The sequence below is a fragment of the Arachis hypogaea genome, chromosome 13, assembly GCF_003086295.3.
Source record: "Arachis hypogaea cultivar Tifrunner chromosome 13, arahy.Tifrunner.gnm2.J5K5, whole genome shotgun sequence".
Taxonomy (NCBI): Eukaryota; Viridiplantae; Streptophyta; class Magnoliopsida; order Fabales; family Fabaceae; genus Arachis; species Arachis hypogaea.
In genome coordinates this window covers 64,546,637-64,569,577 of record NC_092048.1, presented here as the reverse complement: position 1 = coordinate 64,569,577, position 22,941 = coordinate 64,546,637, and the positions used below count along the sequence as shown (strand labels likewise).

General features: G+C 34.7%; 1 protein-coding gene across 4 annotated transcripts in view; it reads right to left on the bottom strand.

Annotated features, from left to right (window-relative positions):
• Positions 1-4,946: 4,946 nt before the first annotated feature.
• Positions 4,947-22,941, bottom strand: part of LOC112738443 (187-kDa microtubule-associated protein AIR9) — a 32,520-nt gene continuing 14,525 nt past the window's right edge. The window contains exons 13-37 of one of the 4 annotated variants that reach the window (XR_003169403.3): positions 20,237-20,372; positions 20,036-20,136; positions 19,719-19,766; positions 18,733-18,914; positions 18,505-18,622; positions 18,216-18,343; positions 16,851-17,016; positions 15,869-15,987; positions 14,530-14,698; positions 14,340-14,424; positions 14,161-14,234; positions 13,955-14,074; positions 13,348-13,540; positions 13,135-13,256; positions 12,673-12,880; positions 10,992-11,065; positions 10,739-10,877; positions 10,266-10,473; positions 7,753-7,925; positions 7,210-7,365; positions 6,946-7,077; positions 6,225-6,283; positions 5,654-5,686; positions 5,417-5,548; positions 4,947-5,319 (exon numbers count right to left, since the gene is read on the bottom strand). Coding sequence is in view for 1 of the 4 variants with exons in the window: in XM_025788910.3 (XP_025644695.1) it covers positions 5,143-5,319; positions 5,417-5,548; positions 5,654-5,686; positions 6,225-6,283; positions 6,946-7,077; positions 7,210-7,365; positions 7,753-7,925; positions 10,739-10,877; positions 10,992-11,065; positions 12,673-12,880; positions 13,135-13,256; positions 13,348-13,540; positions 13,955-14,074; positions 14,161-14,234; positions 14,340-14,424; positions 14,530-14,698; positions 15,869-15,987; positions 16,851-17,016; positions 18,216-18,343; positions 18,505-18,622; positions 18,733-18,914; positions 19,719-19,766; positions 20,036-20,136; positions 20,237-20,372 (3,044 nt within the window). In the remaining 3 variants the exon portion in view is untranslated. The remainder of the gene's footprint in view (positions 5,320-5,416; positions 5,549-5,653; positions 5,687-6,224; positions 6,284-6,945; positions 7,078-7,209; positions 7,366-7,752; positions 7,926-10,265; positions 10,474-10,738; positions 10,878-10,991; positions 11,066-12,672; positions 12,881-13,134; positions 13,257-13,347; positions 13,541-13,954; positions 14,075-14,160; positions 14,235-14,339; positions 14,425-14,529; positions 14,699-15,868; positions 15,988-16,850; positions 17,017-18,215; positions 18,344-18,504; positions 18,623-18,732; positions 18,915-19,718; positions 19,767-20,035; positions 20,137-20,236; positions 20,373-22,941) is intronic. The other 3 variants (XR_011869775.1, XR_003813087.2, XM_025788910.3) reach the window with 3 other exon arrangements.

Genomic DNA, 22,941 nt, shown 5'->3' with positions numbered 1-22,941 from the left:
AACTAACTTGAGTTTGAGTTTTGGTGGTGAGAAACCTTTGCTAGTTGGCTTTACTGATGCAGACATGGCAGGAGATATTGATTCTCGAAAGTCTACTTCAGGTTATTTGGTCAAGTTTGCAGGGGGAGCTATTTCATGGCAGTCAAGGCTACAAAAGTGTGTTGCACTTTCTACCACAGAGGCAGAGTTTATTGCAGCAACTGAAGCATGTAAAGAGTTGTTGTGGATGAAGAAGTTTCTTGCAGCACTTGGTTTCAAGCAAGACCGTTATGTGTTGTTGTGTGATAGCCAAAGTGCTATTCATCTTGCCAAGAATTCTACTTTTCATCCAAGATCTAAACATATTGATGTTAGGTATCACTGGATACGGGATGTGTTAGATTCCAAGTTATTGGAACTTGAGAAAGTTCACACTGATGACAATGGTGCTAATATGATGACAAAAGCATTGTCAAGAGAAAAGTTTGAAACATGTTGTTTGATCGCCGGAATGGCGAGAGCCTCCACCTAGTCGAGAAGGGGGAGATTTGTTGGGTTTTTTTCTCTCCTTTGTGAGGCCCAAGCCCAACATTTTGAGGGTGTCTCTTGCACCCATTGTGCCACAACCCTAATTCAGATTTTTGGGGGTCATTGAGAGTGAGAGAGAGTAGCCACCAAGTGAAAGAGAAGGGAAAAACAGAATTCCCGTTTTTGCCTAAAGCAGTAAATTTCAAGTGGCAGTTTCTCAGTTGTTCACCGTTGGATCGGCTTGAAATTTAAACTGCGTGCTCCTATCATCTTGTTCTTCATTCTGGTCGGTGGAGATGTTGATTGGAAATTTGCAGTGAGAGAAATTGGCTTCGCAAGAGAGAAATTAGGTTTCCCATTTTTACACAGAGCAGCAATTTTTCTCATTCTTTCACCGTTGGATCGACGTGAAATTTGAACTGTAGATTCTTCATATCTTGTTCTTCATTCTGGACGGTGGAGATTTTAATTGGAGGTCTATAGAGGAAGAAATTGGCTTTGACAGCAGCTCTGTTTTTGGGTATATTTCATCTTCTTGCTTTTCATTTGTGAGCTTTGGTGCTTTGATGTTTTGGCTGGTTATATGCACATTTTTGTGCTTTGTTTGAGACTCTCTTGTACCTCATTTGATTATAGTGGAACTATTTCATTGGTCTGGACGACTCGTGGTTTTTACCTCTCACCTTGAGGGGGTTTTCCACGTTAAAATCTCGGTGTGTTCTTATTATTGCTTTACTTGCTATATTTGCATGTTATAGTTGCTGCCATATTGTGTTGTGAGTGCTTCCATATTGTTCTTGTGTTGGACATTTGTGTCGTTTCCGCTGCTAGGCTCTTTCATATTTCGCCTTAGAGAAAATCGAACTTGTCTCTTCATCTCCAAATAATGTATACGGCAAGAAGAACACGGAGGTTGAGTACCAAACACTCTAATGCTCAAGTCAATAAATATTTAAGAGGTATATAATAATTCTATAAATATAAAATGTTAGACATGAAATAAAACTTATCATGTCAGTCCCCCTTTGAGATAAGAAAATATGTGTCTTCATATAGACATAAAGTTGATGGATAGAGTTGATGTTATGACCATTAGTCATTAACTCAGAATAATGATTATTAAGATCGCTTGTTACAAATTTAGAATGAAGGAAAATAAAATCGAGTTATGGCTCATAATCCACAATAAAAACCAAACTATAAAGTGACGGATCAGTTACAAAATTTTGTAAAGAAGTGTGCGCTCTCAGAGAAGCCATTTCTACAACAGACCATCTAGTAAAGAAAGGACAAGATCTCCTTGGATTGCATATTTTATTTCCTCCCTCTCTGATTTCATGCCTACCTTGTCTTTTGATTTGTTCGAATCCCTCAGATTGAGATGGTCCTGATTTTCTGTTTTGTTTGTTCTTGCTCTGTTTTTGGGGTCTATAACCCCCTTTGATTCACTAAAAAAAATCTATGGCAAAAAAAAGAAGTTAACAATGCCAAAAGAATAATTTCCTGCCTCATGGTTTATGCCAAAATGTTCTTGTATTAGTAAGCTCTTTGAAGTATAACTCATCCTGAATGAAGTTGAACTTGCATCCTCTTTGATAGATAATATACTTCGGTAACAAAGAATACATAGTATCAATACTTGCAAAAGGCACAAAAATTAATAGAGAACAATTATAACTTTGTGAACATCTTATGAAGAAAAGCCTGTTCTTACCTCCTCAAAGCTTTTCTATTTTTATAAGCTTACTGGACATATAACCTTTATTCAAGATGGCTACCAATATCATATAGTTGAAATCCGACACAACAGCTCAGAGTAACCTTATTTTTTTTGTTGGGTCATGGCTCATAGCCAACTTTTAGGAAGGCATACACCATATGTATTACTCGTACTTGGGTTTGTTGATTGCCTAAGGAGTGATTAGATCCTTGTGTGTTATGTAACCCCAATTAAGTTTATATGTATATATTTAAGGAATTACTAGAAGGTATACACGTAAGTATTTTAGTTTAGAAAGTCAAATGATACAAATTAGAACTAGTAGGTTTACCATGTAATTTTACCAAACCTGCTGAAAACTCTATCTGGTTCTCACTTCGTATTTGTTCTCTTGTATTTGCTTTCTTGTTTCTACACATATGGTAACAGTGATGATCTTCATCTACTTACCGAACGAAGATGACTTACGTAGGGTCATGGAAGATCATTCCAATTTATAAAGAACTCAAGGTAATAATTACTTGCTTATGAATATGTATGTTTTCACAATTCATCAGGATTATATTATCATAATTTAAACAACGCTAATAAATATGAAATTCTAACATGAAGCCACAACTCAAGAAAGGTGCTGTGCTACTAAGGAGGTTACCGTGGTTATACTTGGGGGGAGGCGGCGGGGGAGATAAAGATGATGAAAAGTCTATTAATAGTGGGAATTTGTAAATGCTATGGCATTGGTTAAAGTGTCTAAGCAACGGTTGCAAATTATAAGAGATGATGGTTGGTCTCTTTTACTTGACGAAGTCTCATTATTGTGACAAATATAATATTACTGTTCCAAAAATAGATGATATATTTGTGTCACAAGGAAGATCAAGACGCAAAGCTCAAAAGATCTCAAATTTACATCATTTTCAAGTTGAAATATTCTATCAAGTAGTTGATAAACAACTTCAAGAACTCAACTGGGGTGTACATGGGTCGGGCTACAACGAGTTTGCCTTAATCCAGACCCGACCCGGAATATAAACCAGGTCTAATTTTTAGACCCTAACCCGATGAAACTTACGCACCTTTGGGCCGGGTGAAAATCGGGTAAAAATCGGGTGAAAATCAGGTCTTTAGCATGTAAAAATCACCTAATCTCCAGCCATTATTTCACAATTCACATAGTAAAATTCACTTAAAAAAATATAATAAGAACCAACTATTTTCTAAAATTAAAACATAACCATAATCAATACTAATATTGTCTAATAACACCAAATATTTAAATCAATGCAAATAACACAATATTATGCGTTAGTCTAAAGTCTTATGCATTTTAAACATAAAACATTAACTTATAATCTTATAATGACTAATAACACAAAATATTAAGGTTTACAATATTTAAATTCCACATAAGAATAGCCATCATCCATCACTAATAACACAATGTTAATTGTCTATGATGACTGGGCCACCGGGCCGAGTTCGGGTGACCCGAGCTATGGCCCGGACCCGACCCGAAATAATGACTAGGCCTATTTTTGAGACCCTTACCCGACCCTAGACCCGATGAAATCACACTAAATTTGCCCCTAAAATGTTTGGGGCCGGACCGGGTCTTCAGGTCGGACCGGGCCATGTACATCCATAAACTCAACAATCGTTTTACAGAAGTGAATATTGAATTACTTCTTTGTATAGCTTGTCTGAATCCAAGACACTCATTTCTTGGGTTTGATAAGGAGAAGTTAATCCAGTTAGCTCAATTCTATCCATTAGAATTTTCTTCTACTCAACTTTTGGCACTTGATAGTTAACTTGAGAACTCCATACTATATGTGCGTTCTGATGATTAATTCTCAAACTTAAATGCGATTGGTGCTCTTTCTCAAAAATTGGTTGAGGCTCGAAAAAATATTGTTTATCCATTAGTGTTTTTTCTTTTAAAGTTAGTTTTAGTTTTGCCTGTAGCAACTGCATCAGTTGAAAGAACTTTTTCTGTTATGAACATCATAAAGAGTCGGCTTCGCAACTGTATGGGAGATGAATTTTTAAATGATTGTTTAGTGACATACATAGAAAGAGAGACATTCGATTGTATTAACAATGAAAAGATTATTCAATTTTTTTAAAATATGAAATCCAGAAGAATGAAATTTTAAATTATTTATTATTTAAAATTATTATTTTATTATTTTAATTTGTTAATTAAATAATTTGAAAAGTAATCATATTTTATAATACTATAGTATAATTATATAAATTATTATTATACTATATATATTATATATTTTGCCCCCACTAATAATATTTTTTAGATCTGTCACTGGCTATTAATAGTGGGAATTCAAATTCTCTAAATTTTAAATTTGTACTTTAAAGGGTAAAGTGTAATCTTCTACCTTTAAATGATTTCTCTCTCATATTTATTCTTGGTTTTATCTATAAAATAAATAGTGAGAGATCATACTTACTTTCTAAAATAAAATTCAAACTTTAGAGAATCCAAATCCGGTTGATCCGTTGAAGGATGTGGTGACGATACTCGATAGTGGTAAAAGTAGGGAGCATGGTATACGGTCACCAACCAAATAATAGAGTATGTATTTGCGTGTAGATGAAATCTATAATTAAGGAGGGAAGGGGGAGGGGGAACTGGAAAATAAGTATTCGCAGTGAATTTCTTAGCTAGACGTATAAGAACCCTGGATTTGCAAAGCCACAATTGTTTTAAACTCTGCTCTTTTCTTGAACGCTCAACGTGTATTTACGAATCTGAATGTGAAATCCTTAAATACAATACACAATTGCATGCAATCCAATGGTTATTGCTTCAATAACGGTTATTTCAACATAATGCTCGGACCCATGATTTGCAAAACATGAAATAAATTTGACTATACAATGTGCAAGAAAGAATTTTATGTCTCTATCTTGAGAAGAGAATTGAGGGAAGTACTATTGAATCGCTGAGCAAATCCTCGAACAACAAGAACAATGACATCCCGAATGTGTCTAGAGTGCACCATCAAGTCTGCTTCGTTCTCACTGTCAACTACTATCTTTAGGCGGTGTTGATCATTCCTGAAAAGCTCCACCTGATTCATTTGATCAACACAAGAAACGAAAGATAACAATAATCAGGCAGTGATGGTTCTTCAAGGAAAATGAATTTCTATAGTTACCCAAACTTACATGAAAAGGAGGGGCGTAACTCCCACGGATTTCGGTAGTTGGAAAAGACGTTTTTGTGGCAGGCTTTACCACCTTGACTCTTTTCTTGTTTACTTCAAGGATTCGCCTCTCGTAAGTGCCTACTGTTGATATCTGAAAATGACACCAGAATTAAGTATTGTCCCAATGTAGCTTTATCAGAGATAAAAATCAATATAATACCTATGATTTAAAACAAAAACACCAGAATCAACCTACCTTTTTCGAATTCTGATCCTTGTCACACAACACCTGTCAAAGATATCAAGTAATGAGCATAAGGACAGAAACTAAATAACCACAGGAGGGAAGAATAATATAAGAACACTTATTCAATTAAACACGGAAGGAAGCAAAAGAGAAAAAATTAAATCATTCTATCCGACAGAGAGTTGCTAAAGTTTGAGTTTAGTTTTGATGTAAGGATAGTGTAAAACATTTTACGCAATCGTCCATTCACATCCATTCTTTTGGATAACCTTTCACATAGTCAATATAGAAAGTAGTTATTTTTGCTGATACGACAATTTTTAATTGGATGCACGTGTAAAACTGCTTTAGACAGTGCATCAAAATTAAATTCGCTAAAATTTATGTATACTTGGACAATAAAGTTTTTACCCACAAAAATTACAAATTATCAAGCTTCCTTCAAGAACTGTAACAGCATCATAATTAAAACTTCGAATTTTGAAATGGCCTTCCCAAGTCAGTTTCATATTTTTTCTTCAATACTACGTTTTCAGAATATTTTTATGCCAATAAAACCAAACATAGATATATAGCCCACCTCAAACTTGACTGAGCCAAGATCAAGGTTCTGCTTCACTTCTCTAATAACATCAGGCTCTGCGAGTGCAAGGATAATCAGTCCCAGAGAACAATTTAACCAAAAAGAATTAGGAACATAGTTCTCCATAAACAAAACAGAAAGTGCAAAAGGCGGTAGATAAAATATCAGATTGAAAGGTATGCACAAAAAAACCATCAGTTGGGTTTGCTAATAATATACAAGATAATACAGCAATTGTTTGCAAAGATCATCATCCACGAAACAGGTTTCCATATACCAGCTGTTATATCCAGCAACTAGATATTAATAAGAATGTCAATACATGAATTAAACCTGAGGTTGCATCTGGGACATATTCAATCAGAAGTGGACTCATGCATCACAATCATACTTCCTAAGAATGGGATTCCAGAGGAATCAAATACTCATGCAAGATATGTTGGGAAAAAGTTGGTTTTCACAAGAGAGGTTAATACTCGTGCAAAGAAAAAATAGGGGTTTGATGGGGTCTAGGCATTTAAAGCTTTTGCAAAATTTGATGAGCACATTTGAAATATTCGATAACATAAAAAGCAAAGGAAATAATCTAGCTGATTGCATTCACACTCTGGGATTGACAACTAACAAATCAGTTCAAATCATAGTGACCATATATGTATATGAGAGATAATTTACTTACAGTAAGCCATCAGTAATTAGATAAACAATGTCAACTTACCAACTGCGATTGGCTCGGTGGATACAGAAATTGATTGTCCCTCTACTCCATCCTCTCTTACAGGAGTATAAATAGCCACCAACCTGTAGCCAACATCATCAACGTTAGCTTCATACATTCTGCTTGTTTCACCTGGAATCATCAGAAGAAAAGATTTCAAAGTATGAAATTTAGTCTCTATGGAAGATGTAAATCAATCACAATACCTCTCAAACCATTGAAACAAAAGAAATATCAGTTTTGGGTAAGCTTGTAGATTTATACCAGGTATGGAGATTAGATCAGGACTTCCAACCATTGATCTAAGCCACTGAATTCTACTTTTTCCTTCCTTCCCACCATTATAAATGCCTCGAACAGCATAGAGATTGGTATGAAATCCCCTTCCCTCAATCTCCAACTTTTGGATTCTAGGAATCCCTATGAAATCACATATAATACTTATGAAGTCAGAAAGCACAGTAGAAGTCCATGAGAAACAATCATAAAAAGAAACATAAAAGCAATAAAACACTATTTTTTCTCCTTCATTTCTTAGCAAAAGAAACACTGCTACACAAGGATGTATCCATTTACTTTAATGAGCTTATAGGGAGTCCAAATAACATTAATTTTTCCTATCCACTTTATTATTCCTCTCCTGAATTTTATTTCCCATTAAATAACGGATATTTTTATCATTTAAGGCATCTCATGCACAAGCAAGACCGAACTAAATGGGCTGAAAAGGTGTTTTTGTTGCCTTTTAGGGGTGTAAACTGAAAACGGAAAACTTGTATAGAATGTATATTGAATCAAAATAATTACCTGGTAATACAGGGGTGGTCTCAATGTACACCACATCACCTGTTCTTCCAAATACATCAGTTACGACACATTCACATTTCAACCGACGACCAATGTCCTCTAGTCGCACCTTATATGAGCAAGAACATTGATTGGGTAATGGATCATAGTCTCCCACTTCTGATGAACAAAACCTGCGGCATATTCATGAAATACACGTCATGAACCTCAAACATTCACTCTGCCTCACACCCTTTACAATTGAAAAATATTTTACATGTCCCTAAAATGACTAGATCTCATTTGAGATAGCAAAATTAAATTTCTCATGATTATTAGGTTAAATCATTGGGAACAAGGGCATTATTACTTCATGGAGTAGCTGGGAGAGATGGTCCGTACTGGCTTCTCGACTTCAAATTGCTACATCTACTCCATAGTTTCCAGAATTTTAGGACTAATGACAATAATGCAAAGGCTTCACATGTTAGAGCCATTTATCTTTGCTAGATAACACTTTTAGCACATGGCACTATAGGCTGGGACATGCTTTACAAAAATGTATTTCTCGATGTATTAAAGAATTGAAAATTTTCATATATTAGGAAAACAGTTTGAGAAAATTAAGCATCATGTCTTAGCAACGATGATTGCCTTCTTCTCCCTCTACTATTACTTGTGAACATCCATTAGAATTAAATGTTAATATTTACTATATTTGCGGTCCAGACTTTTCTATCCAACAATGGATAGAGATACTACATAGCATTCGTAGTGCATTCTCTAGATTCACTTGAGTGTACTACTGTACTTCCTAATACAAAAATCAGACAGTTCAAGCCATTTTGCAATTCAAAAGTATCTGATGAACTGCAGCATGGCACCAAAATAAAAGAAATCCAATGGATTGGGCTGGGGATTTTAGAACTTTCCCAAATTTCACAGTAAAAGGGCACTCTCATAGACTTATTTTCCCTCACACTCATCGCAAGAATGATCTTGTTGAGCAAAAACATCGCCACATAACAGAAACTGCAGTCACATTACTAGCTCATGCCTTTTGCGATGAGGCAGTGACCACTGCGACTCACAATCAACAAAATCCCAATTTAAAACTCTTTTCCACAAGAACTTGGATTACACTCAATTCAAGGGGTTTGGGTGTTCGTGTTTTCCATTCCTAAGATCTCCCAACAAACACAACTTTGATTTTCACTCATCTTAATGCATATTTTGTTCTGATAAAAAAAAAAAGGAATTTCTTTAAGATGAAAAGGATAATAAAGGTTCCACTATACAAAAGCAAAACAAAAGATTTATCTATAAAACATAGATTTCCAATCTCTTCTCAACATGTCTAACAGGGAACATCCCCTATAAAGCTCATGAGCTTTACACCAAACAGATGCTAGGCTTCAAATTCAATCTCATAAAACATGCTTGTTAGAAAACCTGTCATTGAGGATGCCTGCATTATGCTCCAACCGAATAGTCCAAATAGTGGTGAAAACAGCACAGAGCCACAACTTTTTATTACCAAATGCAACAAAGCTAGTCAACAGAAATTGGTCAAGTGTTGCGGGGCACATCCAACATTAATTAAAGATTCTCAACAAATTGTTCCATAAGAAAACAGCCATCAGGCTATGCAAAACCAGATGAGAGTTTGACTCTGAATTTGCCTTGGACACAACGCACAAATCAGGGAGAGTCTTATGAGAATATCGAACTGGCAATTAGTCATTGGTACTAATTCTGTTAAGCACTGCCGTCCAATCAAAAGATTTGACTTTAGACTTTAGAGCGAGCTTCTACTTCCAAATTGTTTTATCTAGATGGAAGTTGTGTTGCAGGAATAAGTAAGAAATCGGAAGAACGATTTACAACTAAAACTACCGGAGTAGTCAAGAGACCATATCCTTTTGTCAAGGTTAGAAGACAAAGAAAAGCCATCAAGGAGATATAACAGAATCAAAAGTTCAGAGGATTCCCTATCATTAAGGTCACAAAAAAAAAAATGGAAGTCACCAGAGGAAGAGGAACCCTAGGTAATCTAAAATGACCGAATAGGAGAATTATAAAAGAACGATAGACGATATAGAAGAGGAAGAGGAAAGGCTAGGTTTACAAGACATGAGAAGCGAAAAGGATATCCTGGGAATAGGCATTGTGGAGAGAACTTAGCCTTTCCTTAATACACATTTACATATTCCTCATCTCATGAGCTAGCTTCTGAGTTTCAAACTTTCAATTAGAACCAATAAATTCTAACAGTATAAGAATATGATCGAGATTGACTCATAATTTTATGACAGTATGAAAGACTATCCTGTATTTGATAGTGGTGACTTGCAACTGCACAATTAGGTTTTGTTTGCATAAACAATTATAAGAACTAGCCAACAAAGTAGAGGTTGTTAAATAGAAGCTTATGTCACTACTCCAGTCAAACAAGCTGAAAGCTTTCAGATAGGCAATTTGAAACTAATAGAATGATCTGAGTAAAGGAGTTAGAAGAATCTAGAAGCTGTTACCGCAGTTATAGGAGTTGCCGGCTAGGATAGGTTCCTCCCTAACAAGCTTAAGATTGTGAAGACCTTCCTGCCCCTATGATCAAGTATGCTGAACACTCTCCTCATCTATGTATAAATACTGGTTCATCACTCTGATATGAAACAGATTCTCATTTCTACAATTCTCGGCTTCTCTCTCTTCTCTCTCTACTTTCGCTTCTCTGAAACTCTATTAGAAACTCAACAGAGTGGAATTTTAGTAATTTATTAAAAATTATATAAACCAAAGCTAATTCTAGCTTTTCCAAAAGCTTATATTCATATTCAATTCCGTACTAGATGAAAGCCACAAATAGACTCAAATAAATCCTAGATGAAAAAAATGTAGAAAAAAGAACTATGGAATTTAAATTTCAAACTGGCAAAATATACAATCGTACATATACTGAATGAAAAATATTAGCATATTGCCAATTTGGATTATAGCAACATACCATTGGTATCTTATCTCTTTTTTGTACTTGTTCCAAACATGTTGCTGAGCCTCACTGTTTGGAATCACTTCCACTGCTGTAAGTACATCACCTTCAACTGCCTTTCCAGTGAGAGCAAGCATCTCCACATATGGCAACTCTAAAAGACAATAAAGAAACCACATTTAATTTCCAAGATTGGTAACGTTGAGATCTGGACGAACAAAGTTCTTTTACCATTAGTAAAGCACATGCTTCAACACCAAATAACTACCTGGGAGTACAATGTCAGTTGGGTCCGATAACCTGAGTTCTCCCACAACCAAATCAGAGCGAACTGGCGTGTATCTGAATAACCAATAATAATGGGAATAAATATCAATTATCAACATAATATGTTATCTCATAGAAATTCTAGGTTTAATTAGTAGAAGGCAAATAATGGTCTGAATAATATGACATTATCTAGATTTGGTGTATAATGATGTGACACAATACTAACTTAATCAGCACATATATCTATTATCCATTATGTATTGCATATATAATGGGGATTCTCCTTTATTTGTTTTCCTGTAAAATATCCTTTTTCATAAATTAATTATTCCTCCCTTAAAGGAAATAACATAAATAATTTTTCCATGTTTAGGAATTGAACCTAGGATCACTGTTAATGGGACTGACATACCTACTATCTTGACCAATCCCATGTTAGTTACTATTTTCAGACATTATTTCTTTAAATAAAATAAATAACCAAAAAAAGTGTATTAATAGGCATGTTCCACTGGTCTTGATAATTAGGTTGACAGACAAAGATCCAATGTGCATGTTGAGAAAAATAACTAGCTTAAACAGCAATGCATATCAATATGGTTCATGCTATCAAATTAGAGACCCAAAACCAAGTGTCTTAGAGTTCAATCCTTGCCAACCCTAATGTTCAAATAAAAGGTTAAACTACAAGGTAGGGCTCACTGCATTGTCATTGCATGAGAAAGCATGATACAAAAACAATATTACAATACCTACACCTTCCCAAAGATTTTAAACTTCTGGGAGAGATGGGCAATTGCATAGAATAAGTACTATTGTATTATGAGTCCAAGCCCAAGATCACAAATAGAATAAGACTATTAAACTTAATTACATAAGGAAACATGAAAATCAGGAAAGAACAATTAAGATTGCTGCCAAAATTCAATTAAATTAATACATCTACGGATATTTGAGGATATTGAAAACTAATAATAAAGACATGCAATGATAATCCTAAGATGGACAGAGCATAAATTGAAGATTAATTAGTTATACAGTTAACTTTAAACAATATAGCTAACAAACGACTAGTGCAATAAACTGTTAGATTGCATATACAACACAACTATGCCCCAGCTGTCATGTTTGACAGTATATAACTATTTCTTGTCTGAGCTTTCATTATAGAACGTGTTTTGGATCAGAAAAGCACCATGTTACATCCTTTGTCAAAATATATTCCCTATTGAATTTACAATGTCCGAAAAGAATAAAAAGATTAAAAAAGAAATTACATTCAACAAGGCCCAACTTCCTCTAGACACTAAAGTTAAAATGGACTCCTATTCACGAATGCTCAGCCTCAACAAGCATCAATGCATCGTCCGGAACACCATCTAAATCAGTTCTTGCAAATGCTAAAGAAACATAAATTAAACCGTATTAACTAATAAATGTTGTCAATTAAAATTTAAAAAAAAACTTCAAAAACGTTTATCCAGATCATGTAACAACACTCACGACTGAGTACATTAAACTGGTCTTAACTCTAATTCTCCACATTTTAAGCAACTATGATTCACTTATCTCTTTCACAATTTCAAGCTGAACATCAAAGAAACTTACATCTATCATGACATCACACACTATCATTATGGTAAAACATGAAAAGCATGATAGTAATATAGAGTAATTACCCAAACAATATACGACAATTGTAATCTGAATCAGTAACTTTGTAAGTTTTAGAATTTGCCCCTTCAATTAGTTCGATGGTTCCTTCATTATTTTCTCTATACCAGCTAAAGAGGCTTTCTCCTTCATATCCACCGAAATATACACCATCCCCAGAATAAATTCCCGAAGACAACTCTATCAGCCGGACATTAGAAACTATGGGAGGAGCTGCAAATTATCATGAGAATAAGACAAGAAAAATTGCAAACACAATACATGTCAGAGGTTAATAAAGCAAAAAAGGCTAAAGAAACAAATAAAAGCATAATCACACTCATCATAGGCCCAAATGATACTATATAGAGTAAGCTTTCTAGATAACAGCACAGAATCCACATCAAAAGCATTTTCAAACCATGTGAAGAGATGATGTAATCAAACATAATTAAGAAAGAACATTCAACGAAGTACTGCAGAGATACCTGGAGAAACTGGAGAACTGCACAATGAAATCAAGGGCTCTCCACATTTGCCGTCAGCACGAGTAGGCACCCAATACAAGGCCAAGTAAGATTCAACATCTATAAGTGATGGCGTATATGTTCTGCCATGACAAGGAAAATAATCACAATCCTAATTTTCAATACATATAAACCTTCATAGAGAATAACACAGCAGAATATCCTGGTACTCACAGGTCTCTCCCGCATATTACGACATCAGAAGCATTTGATATATCCAGTAGGGCAGATCCTTCAAGCTTATTTTTTGTCCGATACCAAATGTATTCCCCAGCTCCTTCATGTCCACCAAAATACTTTTTAATCGGGACAAGCTCTGTGCCTTCACAGCAGTTGGGAACTATGAGTTCGATACCCATAGGATCAGCTGTGCACAGAAGATAAAAAACGAATGACACTAAGGCACATATAATGGAACTTGAAAGAATAACATAGAAACAGAGCACAATGACAAGAAGCAACATCCAAGAGGGTGAAGATGAAAATTCAGTTCAGAATTTTTATGCAAGCATCAATAGTGTATACATATCTCCATGCATACATATATTTAAACCCTCAACTAATTCATTAATAGGAATAGGGGTTCAGAAATGCTCACTTTTTGCAAAGAACAAATCATTCTTGTAACCATGTATCAACTGAACTAAATCTATATTATCAACTATTTAAAGCAAGGTTAAAGCAATTAATGTTACTGGCATCTCCCGTTTTATATTAGCTCCAACTAAAAAAACTAGGGCCAGCAAAAATCCATCCATTGTCGAATTCAAGACAACCTTACCAGGAGAAATTACATCAGACACTATGCGCTTTGGGCTCCCTTTGATTCCATCTTTGCGCACAGGGTTGTATAATAATTCAATGCACACACCAATGTCCTCAAGTGTCAAATTCAAAAAATCTGCTAATTATTAATATCATTTATTTTGCCATAGTGAGTATATAAAACAACTACCTACCCAAGGAACAATAACTACACAAACTCACCACAGCAACTAATTTTCTCACGTAGACCATTCTCTTTCACCCTAAACCACTCATTAGTGCATTCTCCTCTCTCCCTAAAAAGCATACAATAAATTTCATGTCAGGATAAACAAGGATAAAAAACTTCGAAAATAGACATACGAAGCTATAAACAAAACAGTGGACCACAAAAGCCTTACCCTCCACTATAAACAGCATTAAATTTCAAGCACTTCCCTTCCATAAATGATCCAAGGAATTCCAGAAAATGACATTTTGGAATACCTGAATTGCAAGAGAATATAAAACAAAACTGCAATTGCATCCTTAAAAGAAATTTAAAAAATCATCTATGTATTGATAGCACACTAAAGAATTAGTGTTAGATACCAGGTATTATTGGTCCAATTTGTTCAGAAACAACCATGGGACCGCGTGCCCAATCGCAGCGAACAGGCTCACATGAAACAGAAATAAAGAAGCCAATGTCGTCAAGTGAGGGTGTATATGATTCCATGGTGGCACCCATTATTTCACTTTGTGTGCCATCAGAGCTGGTCTGTATAGAACCAAAATCAATATGTTGGTCAGTACAGTGTCTAACTGAACAAAATACAGCAACATTATAGTATATGATCATTAAGATCTTGGTCCTGTTTTTTCACAATAGAATAGATATGTTAACTTCACCTATTTTTCATGTTAAATCGTATGTTCAAGGTTTCTACACTATATATGTAAGGGAAACTACAACTTCCATGATATTGGCAAATACTTTGCATTCACTTTTTTGTTACAATGTTGGTGCTTCAGGGAGAACTCTCTGTTTAGACCTTTAGCAGCAAGAGGAAGAATTTAAAGGAAAATGTTTCTTGAATGAGGAAACCTTCACCATCTGTTACGTCAAGAAACCTAATGGTTACAATGTGTATACTATCTCTCTGAGGAATTTAAGAGCTTGTGACTCTCCAAAAGACTGCAAATGAAAGTATTTATTTCTTTCCACTTTATTCTTTCTTATTATACCTAATCGGTAACTAACATTTTGTAACTAAGTAATTAACTAAATCCTAAAAAAAGATACCCTATCACTGCTCCCCCTCCCTAAACAAAAAAGACATCGATCTTATCCTCAAATATGTGAACTTATAACTAGATATTTACAAAACAGTTCTTCTTGAATCCCAAATTTTAAAAACCAATTCCTCTTGCTTCTTCATCCAAAAGTCCCACTCCAAGGCTCTATATTTAATCTCTCTTAACAAAGCCCGTGATATGGAACCAATGTTGGCTCCAGCACTGTTTGTGCAAAGTGCCATCACTGCTAGTGGGTACTGCTCAGATATCTGTATTGGAACAGGCCAACTTATGTGAGCCCTCGTGGCAAGCTTGGTCAACGCACATGTAAACATGCCCACCTTATCTTGTACTGAAAGCTAGTGATGGTTCGTGACATGATCCAACAACCAAAATCAAAAGCAAACCGTTAGGGATCCAAACAACACAAAATGAAAGAAAAATGACCAAAGATCCACAATTTTACCAGAAACCAGCAGCAGCAGCAAGTTCACTAATTTCCGTATTAATAAAAGTATTTGAATGTAATATATAGGAAGAAATATATTTTGAAGAAACCTGATAAATTTGCAATATAGGATGTAAGATTTTGGTTTTCCAAAAGTTTCAAATATGATTGAACACTTCAAACTAAAATATTTGAAAAAAGTACCCTAAACCAGCGGTATGTTGAATCACCCTCTTCACCACCCCAATACTTCTTTTCAACGTTTAGCATTGTTCCTTCGACAGCATTTCCAATTATGCGTAAAGAAAGTAGTCTTGGGCTTCCTGATCAACAACAAACAACCTCACTATAAGAATCAAAATATAGAGCAAGCAAATCAATCTCCAGACACAGCAGAAAGCAAAATAAACAATGTAAGTCAAGCATAACATTGTTAAACACTTACAATGATGTTGGTGAAAAAAGCACCAACACTTCGCTATTGTTGGTCGGTTCAGCAGAATATTTAGTCATGTATAATTTCCCCACAATAAAACCTTCATCTCATTTTGAATGAAATTTAAACACAATACAGACATTGTAGAAGAGATCTTTTGGTTGGGTTAAAAGCAATGATAATAATATTGGAAACCTGGTGTTTGATTAAGGGTTTTGAGGTAATTTCCAAAGCCTCTGTTAACAGTTTGGCAATAATCTTGTTTCCAGAAACCAAAGCTAACCATAGGTTTCAAATTTCATGACTTAGTTTGTGGTTTTGTTGTTTTGCAATTTCCAGCGATTTGTTGTTTTACAAAATTGACCGAAAGAATCAAATATTAAGTAGTATAAACAATCATTCCATACCATTTATAGAAATTCCCCATACAAAAACTACAGTTCATGCAATAAAAACAAAAATAGATTATCTAAAAACCTCATTTTCAAGTAAAATATCAAAATTAAAATACGTCTAACAATCTATTTCATAAATATCAATTATACAGATATCTAAACTATAACCAATTAATTTACTTTATTACAAGCACTTTTTTGTATAATTGCTTTTATGAAAATTATATGAAATAGAAATCAAATGCTTGCTTAATAAACTCAATAGTTCTATGTCATTACTAAAAGATGTCTAAATTTCACAAAAATAAACCAACTTCTTAATTTATTCTCCCATATAGATCCATAAACATGTTACCAGGGCGAATACGCTCCTGTCCCATGCAAATTCGTAGGTCAGCTACAACACCATCATCACGAACTGGAGTACACTGGAATGAAATGAATTTTCCAATTGCTTCTTTAGTAATACGATACTGCAAACCTGTAACACCTGGTATCGACGAACCCACATCACCATCAACCTGCTCATTCCAAAAGATATTTTATATTGAGAACAAAGGTATAGATATAGATAGACTGTTCTCGCTCAGAGAGAGCGATGAAAAGGTGTTCTGTTATTCTGTTGAGTGTGAGTTATAGAGAAATCAAACGACTGAAATTTTGTATCCCGAGACTGAAATTTTAGTTCGTCTCTGGGCATCAAACATAATATTGAGTCCCAATCCTCCAGTCTCAGTTCCAATCTTTGGAAACAAACACTATGAGAGGTAAGGCAAGACAACAAGAAGCCCAATAAAGCTTTTCAAATTCAATGCGAGGCATATTTTATTATTTATTTTCGAATTTTTAGGACTTCATTTTAAGTTTATTTTGTTGTTAGAGTTTGTTGGAAGATTTGATTTACTTTTGATTTGTTTAGTAGTATTTTTAGGGATTTTAATTTAAATCAAATCTGATTTTTTTTGTGACAATCAAATCTGATTTGAATTAGTTATCATATCTTTAGGATTTTAAATTTTAAATCAAATCTGATCTAATCCAATAAGATCAAATCTGATTTAAATTAGTTATCTTATCTTATCTTTTTAGCTAGTTTGTTAGGAGTCTATTTAAACACTTTTGGTGAGGTGAGACAATTTACATAACTTTGATGAATAAAATTTCCTTAGTGCTTTATGCACGTTTTTTTAGTGTGATTAAGTGAGGTGAGTAATTTGCTTCGCTTCTTGCATGGAAAAGATTGAGTGATTCAATTTTCATCCCTCTGATCTAGGTTGTCAAGGATAGGTTCTTTGAAGGTCTAGTAGGGAGCCTCTTCCAGTGACCTAGGTTGCTAAGAACAGGTTTCTTAGAGGTCTAGTAAGAAAATCTTTATCTATCTTTTATGTTCCCGCTGTGTCTTGGGTATACCTTTACTGAATAATCCTTATCTATTGTGATATAATCCCTAATCCCCAATCTAATTCCTATCACACTACCTTATAGAAATGGGGGCTTGCAAAGCAAGATACACTAAACAGTCCTGGGAAGTTGTTAACATAACAATAGAATTTTACTTATAATCTTCTTATTCACGATAGCATTTTTTTCTATCAAAACAAAAATACAAGTTGTCTAATATTATCACTTGATTCAATGAAGAATGCTGTGAGTTTTTAGGTTAGCAATCTATTTTGTTAAATGAAGCTCAGCATGTTGTAACTATGACAGGATTGCATACCTCATGAAGATACCAATTATATATACTTTTCCCTTCGTGACCTCCAACATATCCATATGAAGCTGTCAATATTCCACCTTCACTATAATCTCCAATAATAGACAAGAAATTCAAACTTGGAGGTAGAGCTGTGAAAATTGTAGGAAGTTGTAAGATATAAGCTGGTTTAATTTCAAGAAGTAGAGATGATATTCTAGGAAATACATTATATGAAACATATGGTATTTATATTCTTGATAGTTTATGACAGAACAAAAACAAAGGAGGGATAAGGGATGTGGAAACTCACTCTCAACTGCTCTATCAGATATTACAAATGCTGGTTCACCATAATCACCATCAGGAGTCATTGGTGTATATTTTGCAACAATGTAACAGCCAACAGCTCCAAGTGGTATGCGGAATGCCTGAACCAGTCATAATCCAACAAGGAATTACAATGATATTATGCGTAAAAAAATCACACCTTGCTTTTCACGAATCATTATGTAATGATATAAAGCACAAAACAACTCACCTTTGCTATTTTGGAAGAACTTAAGGCCTCAAGACTGTTTTCATCCAAAGTTGAAGAATATGTCTTAAACCACTGAACTCTGCTAGATCCTTCAGTTCCTCCAGTAACAATACCAGTTGCAGTTACCTTGCTATTCTCTCGTAGGTCACCAATTATTTTGACATTGGTTACTTTTGGTGGTGCTGAAATCCAGATAAAAGCATCACAAGAAAAATCAAAGATAATATGTTGATTGTTGATGTGATTAGCAGCATTTGGTAAAAGCATCATCATCTTCAGATATCTCAACATATTACTAGAAGAACTGAGAAGAATTACATATATGAAACAATAAAGCATTTAAAAGAATTAAAAATGCTTAATCAATGGTTACTTTTAAATTTGTAAGTATTCATAAATTTATACATATTTACATGCATTGCTGTTAGGATGCCTAATCCTCTACTCAACTCTTTTTTTCTCTTCAAAATAAATTTCTTTTGATATTAAAATGCAAACTTCGGCAAATAAAAAACAAATTTTATTTTCAAAACGCATAGGGTGAAAGTTGGAACCATTTTCCAGAACATTACACACTTGGGGGTGATCAATTAAAAGAATGAAAAGGGGCAGAAAAAGTTACTATAGAATCCTTTGTGAAACCTAACCATGCAATTCACAGATCAAAAGATGACTAACTCCATCCCCTCACGGAATAACATCCTATAATATTGTCCTTGAAGAAAACAGTCAAAATCCAATCCAATCCACCCAAAAGCTCAATTTATTGGCAGGTGGGTGACCATATGCGTGCGGGGTTGGGCAGGGTTGAGGAATGTTTGATATCTCCAATCTAAATAGATGGGCCCACAAATGGTTGTGTGTGTGTGTGTGTGCGTGTGTGTGTGTACTGGCACTGGCTACTGTTAAGAGTATATCCAATAATGGTGAAGCAAAAAACAGAAGAAACAGGGCGGAGGGGACAATGTAGAGTGTTACTGAGATACCTTGTTTGACAACAGGCGACCTTGCTGACAGAGATTTTCCTTCCTGACCTGAGAAAATATACCAATGAAGAGTTAAATATTTACATTACATGTATATACTTAAAGAGCAGCTGGTACACAGGCATCCCACAATAGCACAGAATCCGGGAAAGGGCCGCACCCAAAGGGTGTATTATAGACAGCCTAACCTGATAATTACATCACAACTTGAACCCGTGACCTTGAGGTCACATGGAGACAACTCAAGGTTGTTCCAAGGTTCCCCTTCACATTATATGTATATAATTAATAAAATCACAAAAAATCTAGAAACCAACCTTCAAAATTAATCGGTATGTATACAAAAGCCAAACATTGACCAACATCCTCTTTGGCCAAGGTATATTCAGAAGTACCAGCTGAGACTAACAAAAAGTCACTGCCCAAGTTTACCACAACGAATAACAGAAAAATTAGTAAAACAAAACACGGGAGAAAGGAGCGTGAATCCTATGAGGCATAATAAAATGAATACTCACCCTGCACTCTTGTTCTCCCGTAACCATTCAAACTTGCTGGGACCCTCCCTCCCTCCAAAATAATCACCAACTCCTTTAATGGTATTTCCTTCAACAACATCTCCAACTATTCTAACATTACTAACTGAAGGAGGAGCTGCAATGTGAAACGGAAAAATGACAAACAAACCTCAGATAGTACCATGGAAAGTAGTTCAGCAAAATTGGTCCCTCCAAGATAACAGTTTGACAGCTTCGAAACCAAGAGATATTTCCAATTTTAATCTCATGACAATAGATTAACCCTTTCTTTACAATAATAATTTCCAAATAGAATCATTTCATTAATTATAAGCCATTTATATCCAATATATACTTTCACTTCATGTTCATCTACATATTCCTAATAACAGAGGACACATTAGTACCTAAAAAAGAATTATCACAAGGAAATTAAAAATTCAATTAAAGAAAGTTCCCTATTCAAATGTGCCACCAAGCATGCTTTTCGCTGATGGAATAGTCCTAGTTCAAGAGTTGAGCAAATATATAAATGGAAAGTTTCAGAACAGAAAACAATCTTGAGACCATATTTTCAATTAGGTGAATGTTAGAAAAGGTTAAAAACAGAGAAAAAGTAAAGGTTAGCAAAATAGGGCGTATCTTTAACATGGTGGTCAAAAATGGAGAACATACCACAACTCATTGGGTTCCTCAGAAATCAAGATAGAATCATATAATATCAAAGATTATCAAATATGATCTCTTGGGATTAGCACTGATATTTATCACTATTTCCTTATTAGTATTACGATTTTACCATTATTATAAAAAGATGTTAGTATTCCTCTCATGTAAGTCACATCACGTACACATCACATAAGAATAATATATTCTTTCTCCCATTCTGTAAGCTACTATTTACTCTTATTTTCCTGGTTAATCACGGACTTTAACAGTGTTTAAGCATCTAGCTGTATGCATCTTATAGACATATGAAGGAACAATAAAAAAATGTAAACAACAGGATTCAAGCTACGTTAATAAAACAGAGCAGTGTTATGGGTGTCAACCGTACGCGGTTGAATATTTGGCAACAAAGCCAGAAAACATGAAAACATTATGTTTAATTAGTACACATGTTAGATGAGAGGAATAATAATGAATGTAGACAAGAAACTAAAATAGCAACTATTGTGTGAAGGACATGCAAAAAAAACACTTGTGAATAGTAAGAAGATCTCATCAAATTCAGTGTCATCAAACAATTTAAGTCAAAGAATGATCAAGAATAGTGGTAAACAAAAATCATTAAAGACTCAAAGTTAAATAACCTGTTCGATAAACATGATTTGCACTAAAACACTATCATTTTATCTACGTAGCCCATTCCATTTAACGGAAAAAGACATGTACATGCTCCTATCCAACTGCAAGCAAATCTCGGGGATTATAGATCTTTCACGGTATGCAAACTAAAATTGAAGCATAGGGCAATCAAACCCTTCTCTTATAATGTGTGAAATGTCATAAAGAAATGGCCCCATGGTTATCCAGCAGAGTATTTCATGTTAACCATCGCATGGAACATTTATTTCAGCATGTCACTCTAACAGCCTTCGATGCATTTTTCCTTTTTATATCCATTCAAATAGCCATTTTTACCACCTTCAAAGTGTTCTCTGATGCCAACCACTACCAACTTATGAGTGTGTCACAGAGCCCATCATTCACCTTAGCACCACTTGCACGATAGGCTCCCCACTGTGCATGTCTCCATCCGCTCATCCATGTACCTACACGCAGCACTTCACTTCTCAAGCATCAAGTTACATGATCCTTTTGGCAACACATGGCGATGCATCGCTGAAATCACCCTATTCTCCACATTGTAAATATCCCATGCTGCTTACATCCAAACACTACTTGAATGCACCAGTTTTCATGTTTCCATTTTTTACCCTTTCAATGATGACCCATGTTTGTTGATCCTTTTCCAACAATTGCTGAAGATTCCCTGATGATTGAGCCAACTAATCTTTGCACCATGGTAGCCACTTTGGTTTGTCCATAGTGTTGTCATCTTGTCAAACTTGGCTAATCATGTGTGATTTATTATTGTATGTATAGAAAATTTCTGATGCCTTCATTGAGTTTCTTACAACCCATCAATCCTAATTCATTCAAATAGTTTAATTCCTATTTGGAAGTACCGATGAGTTTTGCCTCTTCAATTTCTCCAAAACATTGTATATCCTTTTACAATCGTATTCAACGTTGAATTAAATTCATTTCCACTTTTCTCTTAATTATTTATTTCCTTTTACCTGGTACCAAGTAAATCAACATGGCATTGAATTATTATCACCTTCAATGATTTTCTTGCTGCGGTTTCTTCTTTTTGGATTATCCTTTCTTTTGCCATCTACCAAAAACACTTCCCATTTATCACACATTTTCTCATATTTCTTTTCTTTCTTTGATATTTCGTTTTAAACTTTCTAAAATAATTCTTCCAAAACCACTTTTTTGAAAGCATAATATGGCTCCATTATGGTTCACTTCCAATCTATTCATCATGCTGGCAAATCCAGCATTTTTTCTGCCTTGTACCGATTTGTTAATCTTGTTCCCAGACTTGTTTCTTCACTGCTTCAATCATAAATATTTAGTTCAGGATTCTCCCATGAGTTGGTAGTTCTTCACTGCCTGAAGTGCACTCTCTA